Raw genomic sequence first — 14491 nt, 5'->3', positions numbered from 1 at the left:
CAATCTGATCTGGTCGTGTTTTGCGAACTAACCAAATCAAGATGTGTGCATGCGGTAATCCTCTTTTCTGCCATTCGATCGAGTACATCCAGCATCGAACTTCTCCAAAAACACGAAGTTTCACAATTAAATCCATCATTGCTTTTTGCTTTTCCCTGAATACACGTGCTGTTAAGTCGTGACGATCAGTTGTTGATTGACCGGGGAACAAATGGCATTTGATGTCATTCCACTTGGGATTGCACGTGAACGTTATGAACAGATCCGGTCTGCCGTAATGGCGCACATACGACATCACATCTTGCGCATACTCGTGCATAAGGCGCGGACTGCCGATGTATGTGGCTGGCAATATTGTCAGACGTCCAATGCTATTCACATTTGCATCATTCATTACGGCATCTCTCAAATGGATGTACTCTTCAGAACGCAATTTCGCTTGGTTGAATCGAATAAAGTTGACACATTCGGTCTCGATCTTCGCATACATGTCAACCAAATACTGATGAAAAAGCTTGCGACATTTCAGGATGTAGTTGTCTTCTTGCGGACGAATCATTATTCTGCACGCATAGAAGTTCATCGCACTGAGTTTTTTCGGTGTTTCTTGGCCTATAAATGAACAATACACAAAATATTGAATCGTAAGTAACATTTCTTCACAGAAATTGCATATTGATGTGATAGCCGTCATCACCTCTCCAGAATAATATCGGATACTGTAATGCATCATAACTACGGTGTAGCTCGGAAACACGCTGAAGTTGTTCGTTTCTACGGTGCAGTACAATATCTCGCGATTCAAACTGTTCGCCAACAATGAGGATTGCCACCTCATCGATTGTTGGTGCGTTGAATCGTCTTGCATGCTGCCCCATCGGCATTTTGTCTACTCTGATGACGATTCGATGGTTATCTGACGGCATGCAGTCCAATGCTATTTTGAACAATCGAATCAATTCATTGTATTCATGGAGAAATCTTTACAAATTTAGTACGATTTCTCGCCTTGTGCCGGTCGCAATTTTACATCTTTGATTTAGTTGGTCAGTTTCATTACCGATGAAATATATTTGCAAAAATTGATAGTCGGCATCGGCAAATGGTATGAGCGAGCTTGCTCGATGGTATATTTGTCCCTGAATCTGTAGAATAAAAATGTCAAATGTTTCACTGAAAATTCCATGCAAAGTAATCACCTTGAACGTCGGCATAAATGGATCTCTAATGATCTTTGTGGCACATAAAGAAGTTATTTGAAAGCATGAATTGTATGCTTGTATGTTCTGCAAGAAATGCTTAGACGTTGGCAATTCTCCAGTGAGCAAGGAATGTAATGGTTCTGGTGGCGGTTCCAATGCAGGCAGTTTCACTTTGCCACTGGAGCAGCACATGTCAGCTGTTTCTCCTCGAAACTTCGCTGCATTGCAATGCGTACAAATAATACCCATTGCTTCAATGTCACCATGCAAGCTGAGTGAAAAGCCAACATGTTCCATTTGATCGCCAAGGCGGAGCGGAACTCGGCCTTGACGGTAATTTGGCCGTTGATTGTCGGCGGATTCAGCTCTAATCTGTGCACGCCGCTCTCTGTACACCGCTCTACCTCGGGCATTCACTTGAGCGCGTTGCTCTTTGCTTTGATTTCTTCTTGATATTGACATTCGACGTGAATCACTCGTATGTCTGCCAACCGTATTACGTTGGCGTAGTCGAGGCATTTTCTAGAGTATGCATATTTGAAGTACATAAATAAAAATGGAAAAATTAACCTAAAACTACATCTTAAACTATGTATTTTATCCACACACGCATATGCAATAAGACCCACCAACAGTGTATTTGCAAACCGCATGGAAGCACTTACGAAACAATAACAATACTCACTTGCTTTGTGTGTGTTGCACGGTCAGCAGAAAACACAAAATCGGTTCGAATAAATGTCACAAATCGATGGAATTAAATTTGGAAAAAACACACAATGTTGAAACACTTTTTTTTACACACACCGCGCATTTTCAAGCGACAATCGAACCGCATGGCATCACATACGAAATAACAACAATACTCACATGCTTTGTGTTGTACGCAGAATGTTAATCACGTTGAAATCTGAGAAAAATACACACAATGTTGAAACATTTTTTTTTGATACACTCAGTGCATTCGGAACACTTACGTTCTGTATGTCTTGTTAGCTGGACAGTCATCCATAGAAAGAACGAATGACATGCAAGAACGATCAACATGCGATGTCAATGTTTTTTTTTTATTAATTGTAAACATCCGCCAGTTGTTTCTGTTTATTAGTAAAAGGCATTTGACAGGACTGCCAATCTTGCGGAAAAACATTATTTCATGAGAATTTGTATAGGCGGGATGTATCATTTTTGTTTTTTTTTTGTTTGCAAAACATGTAATGATACACACATTAAATTTCTTATGTGCACCCTCCAAACAGACCCCAATCACCCCTGAAAATTTCATTGAAATCGGGCAAGCCGTCTAGGAGGAGTATGCGAACAGGAAGTTTTGCCACTTAATTTTATATATATAGATGTGCAGTTGAGGAAGACATATACTTTTATTGATATTTAAAAACAAAACAAAAATGTATTAATTTTCTTTTTGACAATTGTCATCGAATAAGTGTGTTGAAGAGGTTGCTAGACAACGATCATTGTCTTTGAAAGGATTGTGGTATTGTATAGACTGTGGGTGAAATATGGAGGACGGTGGTTGCCGACCAAGAAGTTGTTAAGGTAGTTGAAAATTTCCTAGATACGATCTTTAAGCTCACAACTTGATGACCGACTGGGCTGATAGAAAATGCCTTCCAACAACCTGAATAAGACCAAGCTGACTAATTCTTTTTTTTTTTATTTTTAACTTAGATATACATATATACATACATGTTCAACTAAACATCTTCAACTAAATGCGTTGAATGAATTCCTTTCATTAACATAGTGGCACACTAAAACAAACCAAGCATTAAATGTGAGCTGCTATTTTTCCAGCTTAGAATTTTTTGTACAAATTAACAAATTCACTGCGTGACTTTCAAATTGGCCTGAATGGGAAGCGAGTGAAAGTTTTTGTCTCTTCTTGTTATTTACCTTGCCCCTGTCCAGTTTCTTATGTTATAGAAGATGCATTTACCTTAAATGCCAAAAAGACTTATATTATTTTATATTTATATTTATAGAATATGAACTTACTGATGAAAGAAGAATAGGGTCAAACGAAATAGACAAATTGCCTTAATTATGAATGCTTTAATTAAAATCTAGAATCACCTTTTTTCATTAAAAAAAATTACCGAAAACTTACATCATAATCTTTTCTAGTTTCCAGTCGTTAAAACAATCGCTGAACACTTTTACATTTTTAGACTATTCTGATATTTCGTACTTTCAACGTTTTTTGAACTCCCGGCTACTTTTTTAAATCATATTACTCACTTTCTCTGAGCCACCTCACTCCTCTGCACCTTCAAAATTCTGCTTTCCACACCACTTAAAAGTAATTGAATTTTTGTGCAACTATTCCGCGTGAGAAATGCCAAAACAAAGAAAATAGTGGAACTCAAATTAAATAAATCCGCATTCATTACCTTTAAAGCGCTCCAACAACGGCACTCAGTACCGTATTTGTATGCCGGCTTAACGCTAGCAACAAAACGGACACCTGTAACTACAGCAGCAACGGCAAAGCCAGAAGTAATACCAAAAATAGCAAACAAAATATTTAGCACTACTACCGCGGCATTATCTGGCACTTAAGCCGCTGTTGTGGCAGGCTTTTGTGTGCGGTGAGCGCTGTTGACGCTGAATAGCGCCGCAGTGGTGATGGCAAAGCTTTCTGGGTATGTGCTTAGTCAATTTAATTTGATTTTTTATAGTTTTGTGAAATGTTTTCTTTCTGTATGTGTTCAAGCATGTTTACCGCCCTTTGTGAATATTTATAAATCGCTCCACAATCGCACATTACGACTATTTTTAACGCAAAATTTTTAATGCCAAACTAAGCGAGCGAACCGGCGAGGGAACTAAGCTCAACATAAACTAATACAGCCAAATCCAACAAACCGAAATGAAATTAAAATAAAACTAAGTAACTGGCAACATGCCACAGTGAATTGAATGTGTGTGAGTAAAGCGGTGGGAAATGGAAAACAGATATAAGTAAGATTAGTTATACTTGTATGCGCTGTATGTGTGACTATATGTGTATGTAATTATGTAGGTCTTCAAGCAGTTAACAGTGTCCGCATTTGCGGCGGCAAAGCTGCGGTAGCGCAATTGCCGCCACCAACACAACAACTACCACCATTATAAAATAAATAAGGAATAACTACTATATTGCAGCCGTCGCACATAGGAGCATTTACCCTCAAAAACCGGACAAAATTGGAAATTACAAACTTCAGCGATGGTACTCAAAATTGATTTTTTTTCAGGCCGCTATATTGCCACACAAGTAGTCGGAACCTAGACTTCGTTCAGAACGCACGTGCTTATTCGCAAAACTCTCTATTGTCCTCGAAATTGCAAGTGATTTTTTGTGTCGCGTGAAGTGAATTCTGGTAAATATTTTTTATGGATTCTGGACAGCATGGTATGTATTTAATATTAATGATATAAAGATTAATTGAGTTAATGGATTATTATGCTTTTTTTTTCGGGAAAACAATGAATCATTAAAAAAACAATTTTTTTTTTTTATTTTTTAGAAATTAGTGTTTTTGTTATAGTGTCAGGCGAGGTCGAGCTATGAATTATTTTTTCTAGCAAACTACAGGATTACTACTTAACATATAAGCTTAAACATTTCCCCCGTCTTTCCCCCTTTCAAAAAAGCGCGTTGAACAAAGTTGGTCAGTTGCATAAAATTTGTACTGCTTTATTTATTTTTTTTTTTTTAATTAAATATTGAAATCCGGCGTAACTATTTTATACGGGTGGTATATAGATGGTATTAGTGGGCTTTATCAGAGCCGGTGTGAAAATTGGACAATGGGCGTAACCCTCTGTGAAAATGAGCGAAATCGGACTACAACCACGCCTACTTCTTTCTTTCACTTCCAGTACACAAATAAAGAATTAATTAATATAACGGAATAAAATTTTGGGGGAATAATTCCCTTAAAGTAAGCTACCTTTTGACCAATAATTGTCCAAATCCAAACAAAACTGTTCAAGCCCCTAGGAACCGAAAATGTGAACCCGATACCAAAGTTGACTTTTGACCAAAAATATCGTTCGATGTGTGAGATATGAAATTGAAATTCACAAAGAATCCTTTCATTTCTGTTTTCATTCATAAAATAACTTTAAATAATTTTGTCCAGTTTTTGAGACTAAATTCTCCTATGTGCGTCGGCGTTTCGTTTGTTTTCGCTCGCATACTGATTCCACGACATTAGAAATTCAAAACAATGCTCAAATTCTACTCTAGAACTTTTTCAAAATTAAATCACCCCAAGTCGGCCTATCTACGTACGGAATAGAAAAAACAGTGGTAAGGCATCACGATAGCCAGGATAAACTTTTATAAGTCCGGAATGCAGATATTATCAGGTGTTCAATTTCCTTGTAGCAGAAAAAAATATTTTAACATTCTCATGAGGACGGCTGATAGCAGGAAAAATGTCCAAGTTGCAAGCGAGGTACAACAATCGCTATTCTTCTTCTTAATTGGCGTAGACACCGCTTACGAGATTATAGCCGAAGTTTTCATTGGGTGTTTTTTTTTTACGTGGCGGGTCCCAAACGTAGCGCACAACCCTATGTAGGGGATGTTTCGCCTTCTCACTTTAGCTCGCCTTAAAACGGATGTTCTTAGGCTACCCAGAGGATACTTAGCCAAAGACCGGAAGTCGTGAGCTGCTTGAGCCATATGTAAAAGAATCGTTTCTGGCCACTCCCAAGTGAATGGCGATCAGAGAACTTTCCTCACTTGCGTGAACTTCTACACATGACCCCATCCTCCAATCGCTATTAGCTGCGTTAAAAAGTTCAATATTCATAGTACAACGAAGCTATGAAAATGTTTCTCTATATTAAAAAGTTCCAATAAATTTTTCAGAGATCTTGGGTCCAAAGCTAAGAAAAAATCATTTTATTCCAAGACTTATTGTCAGTAATAATTCGTTTCATTACATCTTGGTAGTCGAAAAGCATTGTATAATTTGTACCAATCAAAAAAACTTGCTAGCTACAAGCAATAATCACGGAAGCCTTTTCCAAAATTCTGAACGTTTCGGCAACGTAAATTTGATTCTGCGCAAAAAATATAGTGGAACTCCACTGTGTTTTATAATTGCACTCATTGTAAAATTTGCGTAGTGCCCTTTGTGTACTTCAAAAAAACAAGCGTATACAAAACACTAATTATTTATGTCACTGACAGTCATACCAACCTAGAAAAAAGATATTTCGAAGAACGGGATTTCACGAGAAATTTAAATTAAAAAATCTTACTAGTATTTGCCCAAAGTTTTTTTATATCAACCATTACTTGGAAAAAGTGTTATTCCAATACAATATTTTTTTTTTAAGGTTATGATGTTTTTTTTCTATAAAAACTTTATATATCAAATAACCAAAACAAATGATATAATTCTGTGTTGCTTATACGACATGGTGAACTGTGTGAATCAGTACATTTCATTCATCAATTTAACTGCGTATAACTTTTTAAGAAACTAACTTGGGGAAAGAGCGGACACCCCAATGTATATATACAATATTAGTGTACACTGACCGCTATGTTGTAGTTAATTCCGCTTAATGACTTTGCAGCTACTAGTTGGCTAGTTTGTTGGTAGGTCGCGACATGCTAAATGGACTCAAACTAACTTTAGCCACGCCATACCAACACATGCACTTGCCTGTTTTTACTTTTTTTGCTAGCTGAATTATTAAATTGGTCAGAGTTGGCTGGTTGTTGCCTTCAGTCTCCTATAAGGGCAATTGTTGTGAGGTACTAGGGCAAAGGTGCCGATAAAAGTTCATGCCGACTGGCCACCAGCAGCAGCCAGCGCACAGCGTTGAACAAAACCAGCTAACAGTACATTTGTATACCCATTGCGCCAGGGCTTCAAAGCACTCACTAAGCACAAATCCCTACCGCGCAATGAAAAACCAAACAGAATACAAAACAAATCTATAAATGTGTGGGGCTTGTATCCTCCTCCTGTTCGCAAACAATTTGAAAATTAGCATTAGCAAAATTTTGCAACATGCCCGTACGTCTGCTTTACAATTTCTGAATGGAAACGTGGTGTAAAGCTTGGCAATCAATAAGTTAAAAAAGCTCATTATGAGCACGATTGTCGAAAAAAGTAATGTTATTTATTTATTTAAATTCTTAAAATTGGCTTTAAGAAAAATCTCCCTGGTGCGTTTTAATCAAAGTGAAAATTGACAAATTACTGTATGAAGTATATGGCTCTCACGGCATGCTGAGATTTATATCATTAAATTTCAGCGTTAAACCACATTATAATTAGAAAAACAAATTTTCATCCTATTTATGAATATAACTTACACATTGACCAATATTTTCGGTATTGAGTCAAAAAATATGAGCTATGTTTTGACATGGGTTTATCCATTATTGGCCACAATATTTACATATTATTGCCAGATAAAAATGTATTTTGAGATTCACTAAACTAACTTTTATATTGATCAATATACTTTTAAGGTACGAATAAATTTTAAAACAGCTAAAATTAAGTATTTGGAGCCTATTGAAAACAGGAATTTTCTCCTTTTCAATACCAGCACATAGTGTTAACAGAAACATGTGTTCTTTAAATTTCACTATTATACCTCACATATTACTATTTCTATACAGATTTATTTTGGTTAGGTTTTCATGTGAATAAATAAAGTGAAAGAATCAGATGGAAATTATATAGGAAGTTGAGCAAGTCTTGAGGTATTTTTATTAAATTTTCAATTGTTCACAAAATTGGTTACAATAATGCAATTCAAGTCAAATATGCGCCGATTTGTTCGATGGCGCGTTTCCAACGAGATGCCAATGCCGCTCCCATAGAAGCTCGCTTCCCTATTGGCAAAAAACTCGGAGAGCCAATTTTCACAGGACTCTCTTGTGGCCAACTTCAGAGTACCAAGCGCGTTCGCCATTGACAGAAACAGGAAGTAATCACTTGGTGTGAGATCCGGACTACACGGTGGATGCAAAAGAACCTCCCATCCGAGCTCCCGGAGCTTCTGGCGCGTCACTAAAGATGTGTGTGGCCTGGCGTTGTCCTCATGGAAGACCATTCGTAGTGCTGCCTTCAAGCGGTCCAGTTGTTGGCAATACAGGTCCGAATTAAGCGTTTGACCATAGGGGAGCAGTTCATAGTGGATTATTCCCTGCCAATCCCACCAAACACACAGAAGAACCTTCCTGGCCGTCAATCCAGGCATGCCCACCGTCTGGGCCGCTTCACCGCTTTTCGACCACGACCGTTTGCGCCTTACGTTATCGTAAGTGATCTACTTTTCATCGCCAGTCACCATACGCTTCAAAAACGGGTCGATTTTGTTGCGGTTCAGAAGTGATTCGCATGCGTCGATACGGTCAAAGATGTTTTTTTGCGTCAATTCGTGTGGCACCCATACATCGAGCTTCTTAGTGACTCCAAGCTTCTTCAAATGGTTTATAACGGTTTGATGACGCATGCCCAGCTCTTGACCGATGCTACGGCTGCTACTATGCCGGTCTCTTTCGACCAATTCAGCTATTTTTATCGCAATTTTCGACGACGAGCTTTCAATAAGCATGACCCGATGCGACGATTAAAACTAGAACTACGTGCTTTCAGTGCCAACTAGCGAAAATAACGCAAGAATATTATATAATGTTTTGTTCTACAAAATTGGCTGAGATATGGTGCGATGTATTATAAAATAATACGATGTAAGGTATTTTGACGTTTTATGCTTTCATGTTAAGTGAAATGGTGTGTTATCAAATTGTGGAATGAGAGTGAAGTGTCTTAAAGTGGTAAAATTGTCTTAAATTGACTTAATTGTATTCCATTTCATATTAAATGCTGAGAATATATGTGATATGATTAAATGTCACGCGATTAGATGTATCTTAAATATTTTTTGTTTACGTGATTGGAAGAAACGTTGTCAAATTACGTAATATGTTTTGATATCATGTGAAGTTACAATTTGAAGTGATGTGATTTAAGATGACATAAAGTTAAATAATATAAAGTTTCATAAGACTAAGTTAATGTGATATTAAATTATGATGTTATTATTATTGAAGTGGCGTGACTGCAAGCCTTGATTCAGCTATCACTTTAATTTTATATCAGTTATTAAGCTTTTATGAGATATGACGATGTCATATTATAAGGTGTGTCATGATAATGTGATTTGATATGAATTATGATTAACGAATAATTCTGTACGAATTAATATGTCGAGAGAAACAGAATTAATGATGTACTGGAAATACGAGTTGAAATATTCTCGTAACAATTATATCTGATATATAAAACGCTGCAGCACCGGTGGACTTAACCGCAATGTATAATATATTGCCGCGAAAGCTACCCTCTAACTCATAGAAACTGCGTACTTACATAGATGACTGCGAGGCTGGGCAGCAATATTAGTACTGACTGTCTTAATAAATCGTAAGACTAGTGAAGGAATGTGGACTCTTATCTTTGCAGAAAACTGTAAAGACAGGTACTCAACTCTCAACAAATGCTAAATGGGAAGAGATAGGAACTACATAAGTTGGCCTCTTGTTGTTCACTACAGTTGGGCTCAGACGAGCTCAGCAAGCATTGGTCAACTACCAGCATTTGTGCAGTCGCAATGTCCTTATGTACACAAGTGAATGGTAAGAGATCAAGGGAACTCATAGCTCTTTTCAAGGTCCACTTTTCAAAGGTTGTGAGCGTTAGTTAAGCTTAAGGTTGCATACTGAACATCTTACCGGGTGCCAGCTGCCTCATATGTTTCGAAGAAGTTGAGATAGAATAATCTCAACATTTCCACCTCGAATAACCAAATTTTGCCAGAGTAAGGCAAAAAAAGATCTGGGATGTCATACTTTTAGACAAGCAGGCGAATTAACGGAAATATAAATAAAAAATATAAGCAAATTTGTGAAATATTCAGGTGTTTTGCCGATAGCTGATATCTAACTACACGATTTTTCTGTCTGGCTTCACAAAGTCTGTACCTAACAGTCTAAGTGTGATCCTCCGCCATTCTGAAGAATAAGCAAATATTCGGGAGAAAATTGAAGTTATTATTGAGATCATTTCGATAAATGACAAAAGAAGAACACAGATATGGAATGATTGTATTTGCTTAATTAGGGTTAGTAATAAATATTTCGAAATCAGGAGTTTATGGAATAGAGTACCAACTTTAAAATCATGTTTTATAAATGTTTAAAAACAGTTTTTTCCCATTTAGTCCAGTCCTTCACTCTCAAACTAAAAGAAGTCGCCAAGTAATAAACTCACAAAATATTTCTACTGTTTGCCGCATTTTTTCCAACTCACCGAAAGCTGATTCGTAACATTTCTTTCATAGCATGCTTTTTCTTGCGCTTGCCGCTGCACAACTTTTCAATTTCGATTTTTTTTTCTGGAGATGGTAAAGCGAAGTAAGAAAAAATCACTCAGGGCTTGTATATTTTGAACGGCACGCGACTTAATGCTTTTGGAAATATACGAGAGTGAGATCGGAAAAAGAAGAGGGAGGAAAAGAATTGGAATGCTAGTGGACTAGTTATACTACTGCTACTATAAGGTGACATTATATTTATTTTGAAAATTCTTTATTTATTCTTCCAAATCAATTTCATCCCCTTTAAAGTAATCCCCTCCCAATGCAATGCACTTATGCCAACGGATTTTCTAATCTTCGAAACACTGGTTGTAGTCACTTTCCGGTATGGCCTTTAGTTCCATCTTCGCTGCGGCTTGAATCTCCTCTATCGTATAAAAACGGTGTCCACCGAGCGGTCTTTTGAGCTTGGTGAACAGCCAGAAATCGCACGGCGCCAGATCAGGTGAATACGGTGGTTGCGGAACGATATGGGTTGAGTTTTTGGCGAAATTATCACGAATTACGAGGGCAGTATGGGATGGTGCATTAAAAACCAAGAATTGTCTTTCCACAATTCCGGCCTTTTTATGCGTCGCATTTCATTTCGTTCAAATAATATTCCTTGTTGACTGTTTGACCGGTTGGAAGGAATTCATAATGCACAACACTACGATAATCGAAGAAAACAGTCAACATGACCTTGATTTTTGAGCGACTTTGGCGCGATTTTTTTGGTCTCGGCTCTCTTTTGGCACGATATTCGCTCGATTGGTCGGTTGTTTCGGGGTCGTAAGCATAGATCCAAGTCTCATTGCCAGTTAAAATGCATTTCATGACACCCTGGTAGTCGGAAGGATCGTTTCACACACTTCAACGCGTCGCCTTTTTTCCAAAAAATTCAATGTTTTCGGTACCAGTCGAGATTTGATGCGCTTGAGGCCCAAAACATCCATCTAAATGGTATGGGCTGAGCCTTTCTGTATGCCAACTTCATCAGCAAGGTCTCTAATTGTTAATCGACGGTTTTTCAACACAAAATCTGTGATTTGTTGAACGTGAGCTTCGTCGGTTGAGATTGATGGTCGCCCTGGACGCTCTTCATCTTCGACACGTTCACGGCCCACTTGGAACTCACTATACCACTTGTAAACATTTTTTTTTAGACATAGTCTCATCACCGAAGGCCTTCTGCACCATCCTCAACGTATCCGCAGCAGAAAATTAATTCCGTAACCAAAATTTAATCCAAATTCTTTGCTCAACAAATTTCGACATCGCAAAAAACGAAAAACTCACTTTTAACAGCTCACAAAACGACACGTATCTCAAACACTAATGAATATTTTGACATGAAATTTGACATAAATGTGACTGACAGTACTATCAACCTAAAAAAAAAAATAGTTCTTCAAATCCTTCGACGCGCGCAGTTTATTTTCAAATGTTTTTATTTTTTGGGTACAGTAGTATATAAGCCTGTCCGACTGCTTTTTATGTTGTCAACATTTGCGCTATTTCCTTGTGCCATTCAAAGCCAACTAAAGCGGTTGAGTGCTATACACTAGAGCTTCAATACAAGGACTGCAGAGGAGTTGTAGAATACAGCAAACGGTTTTTTGTAAGCCTCGCGCGGTTTTCGCAAAACCTCACACAAAAGACAGCAACGTGAATTACAATTTCAGCACAATGTTCTTTGTTCATTTCTAAAATCAAAATATAAATTAAGGACAATGATGAAGACCATAAGTGGAGAAAAAACGGAGCATACTACAACAGCAAACAATTTGGTACGGTACACGCATCCCGTTGAGTGCCTGTAACGGCGCTGAATTGCAAAAGCGCTGAAAGCAGAATATTAGACGTCTGAAAAAAATTGAAATGAATTTTAGAAATTAAATAAGGAATCCAAAATAGCTGCATTTATGCGTGTAGTGCTTTTAATTTTTAGACTCTCTCATACTCTTCATCATCTGACGAGTTGGCTACAAATACCGCTATAAATAGCGCACAATCAACTTTAGTGGAGATAGAAATGAAAAAAAAACTCAGAAAAAGAAGAAAATATTGGAAAACGCCCGCCGCTGCATAGAGCTTGAGTAATATTCTGACAAGCTGAATTGGACAGTTGGAGCTAACACCAATTTGCGCGCCACACAACATGCTTCACCGCTCGTTGAATAATAAAAATGACAATAAAGAAAAGCGGACAATGCGCTCAAAACTATACAGCGATTTTTGAAAGTGACAAATGGGTTAGGTTTTAATAACGAAAAGCTTTTCTACAATAAAGAGCTAAAATGTTTGACATTTTTAGAGAGTCATGTGCTTCTTTTAGGCTAACAATTTTGAATAATACATCCACTGAAATTAATTTTCGAAGCTCTATGAGTTACGCGTCCACCCACTCTTCCCGGGAAAAACTGGCCCATCCTAGTAAGATACAGCTAATATACCACAGTCGATGACACCATAACATATATATGTGGCAACACCACAAGCTTTAAAATTTATTATTTCGTAAATACAACCATGTGCATTTATTTCGTAAATGCAACCATGCGCATTCTATTCGCTTTTGACTTGTATTCACTTTAGGTTAGTAAAAGAAAATAAAAACGCATGTCGGCCCTTTTGCTTTTGGATTCTGAAGAACAAACACGTTTTCTTATTTCGCTCCTAAACTCCATAATTGGTGACCCTTGACGGTAAGTGTGATGTCGCTCAACGATAGCATGGCGGTTACTGCTGGTCCAAGCCACGGGGAATTCAACGCTACAACACCAATTTTTCCACGCATCCCGCTGCCATTGATGTCAGAAGACAACATTGAGGCTTATTTTTACTCGTTGGATTTTTGGTTCGAGGCCTCTGGCGTTACAACCGACTCGGCAAAATTTAATATCGTAGCGGCCAGTATACCACAGGTAAAGTTAATGGAGTTGCGCTCCATAATAGATGCTGCGCCCACGTTGCGCGATATCAATTCATTCGTACCAAATTGATAGAAATTTTCACTGAGAGCCAGCAACGCCGCCTACAACGTGTATTGCGCGACATGCCATTGGGCGACCGCCGCCCGAGCGACCTGTTTAACGAAATGAAGCGCGCTGCTGGTTCCGCTCTAAGCGAAAGCATTTTGCATGATTTGTGGGTTAATCGCTTGCCCCCATATGCGCAAGCAGCAATTATAGCAACCAACGTACCTATTGTCGACAAATTAAAAATCGCCGACTCAATAGTGGAGACGATGCAAATGCGTGAAGTTCGTATCCACGAGGTATCCGCATCGAATCATACCACAGACAACGACCTGAGGACTGAAATAGCAGAACTGAAACAGCGTTTTGATAGAGTTACGAGCAGCGAGAAAACACATGCGCGTTCCAGATCGAAAACACCAGTGCGCCCTCATAACATCAATTCAGGCGAAATGTGCTGGTATCACGCCAAGTTTGGACCAAACGCTAAGAAGTGTCGCCAATCTTGTAAGTTCGCTCAATCTACATCGTCAAATGGCAAACAATAGGGGTGCTCTGCCAGCAGTATCTCAGGGATAGGCAAACGCTCTGAGATGCCTTCGAATTGCCGCCGACGTATACTCGACACATCAACTAATATAACGTTCCTTATCGACTCCGGCGCTGATGTGTCGGTACTTCCGAAGTGTTCGAAATTGGCACGAGTCAACCCATCGGATATGCAATTGTTTGCCGCTAATAGTACACCGATTACGGTTTTTGGAGAAGTCATACTTCGCCTTAACCTCAACTTACGCAGGGATTTTGTTTGGAGCTTTGTGATTGCAGACGTAACCCAAGCAATCATTGGAGCAGATTTTTTATCACATTACGACCTTTTACCTGACCTTAATGGACGAT

At 38.3% G+C, this 14491-nt stretch overlaps 1 protein-coding gene across 1 annotated transcript; it reads left to right on the top strand.

Moving 5' to 3' along the window:
- The first annotated feature begins 13710 nt into the window (after positions 1 to 13710).
- On the top strand, positions 13711 to 14139 carry LOC125777525 (uncharacterized). The gene has a single exon (XM_049452628.1). The coding sequence runs from the start codon at positions 13711 to 13713 to the stop codon at positions 14137 to 14139; it is 429 nt and encodes a 142-aa protein (XP_049308585.1).
- The last annotated feature ends 352 nt before the right edge of the window (positions 14140 to 14491 follow it).

Source organism: Bactrocera dorsalis, chromosome 3 (assembly GCF_023373825.1).
Source record: "Bactrocera dorsalis isolate Fly_Bdor chromosome 3, ASM2337382v1, whole genome shotgun sequence".
Classification (NCBI taxonomy): domain Eukaryota; kingdom Metazoa; phylum Arthropoda; class Insecta; order Diptera; family Tephritidae; genus Bactrocera; species Bactrocera dorsalis.
This window is presented reverse-complemented; position numbering and strand designations above follow the sequence as displayed.

Coding starts and splice junctions, on each gene's coding strand:
- LOC125777525 (XM_049452628.1), top strand. CDS start 13,711: ATGAAGCGCGCTGCTGGTTCCGCTCTAAGCGAAAGCATTTTGCATGAT.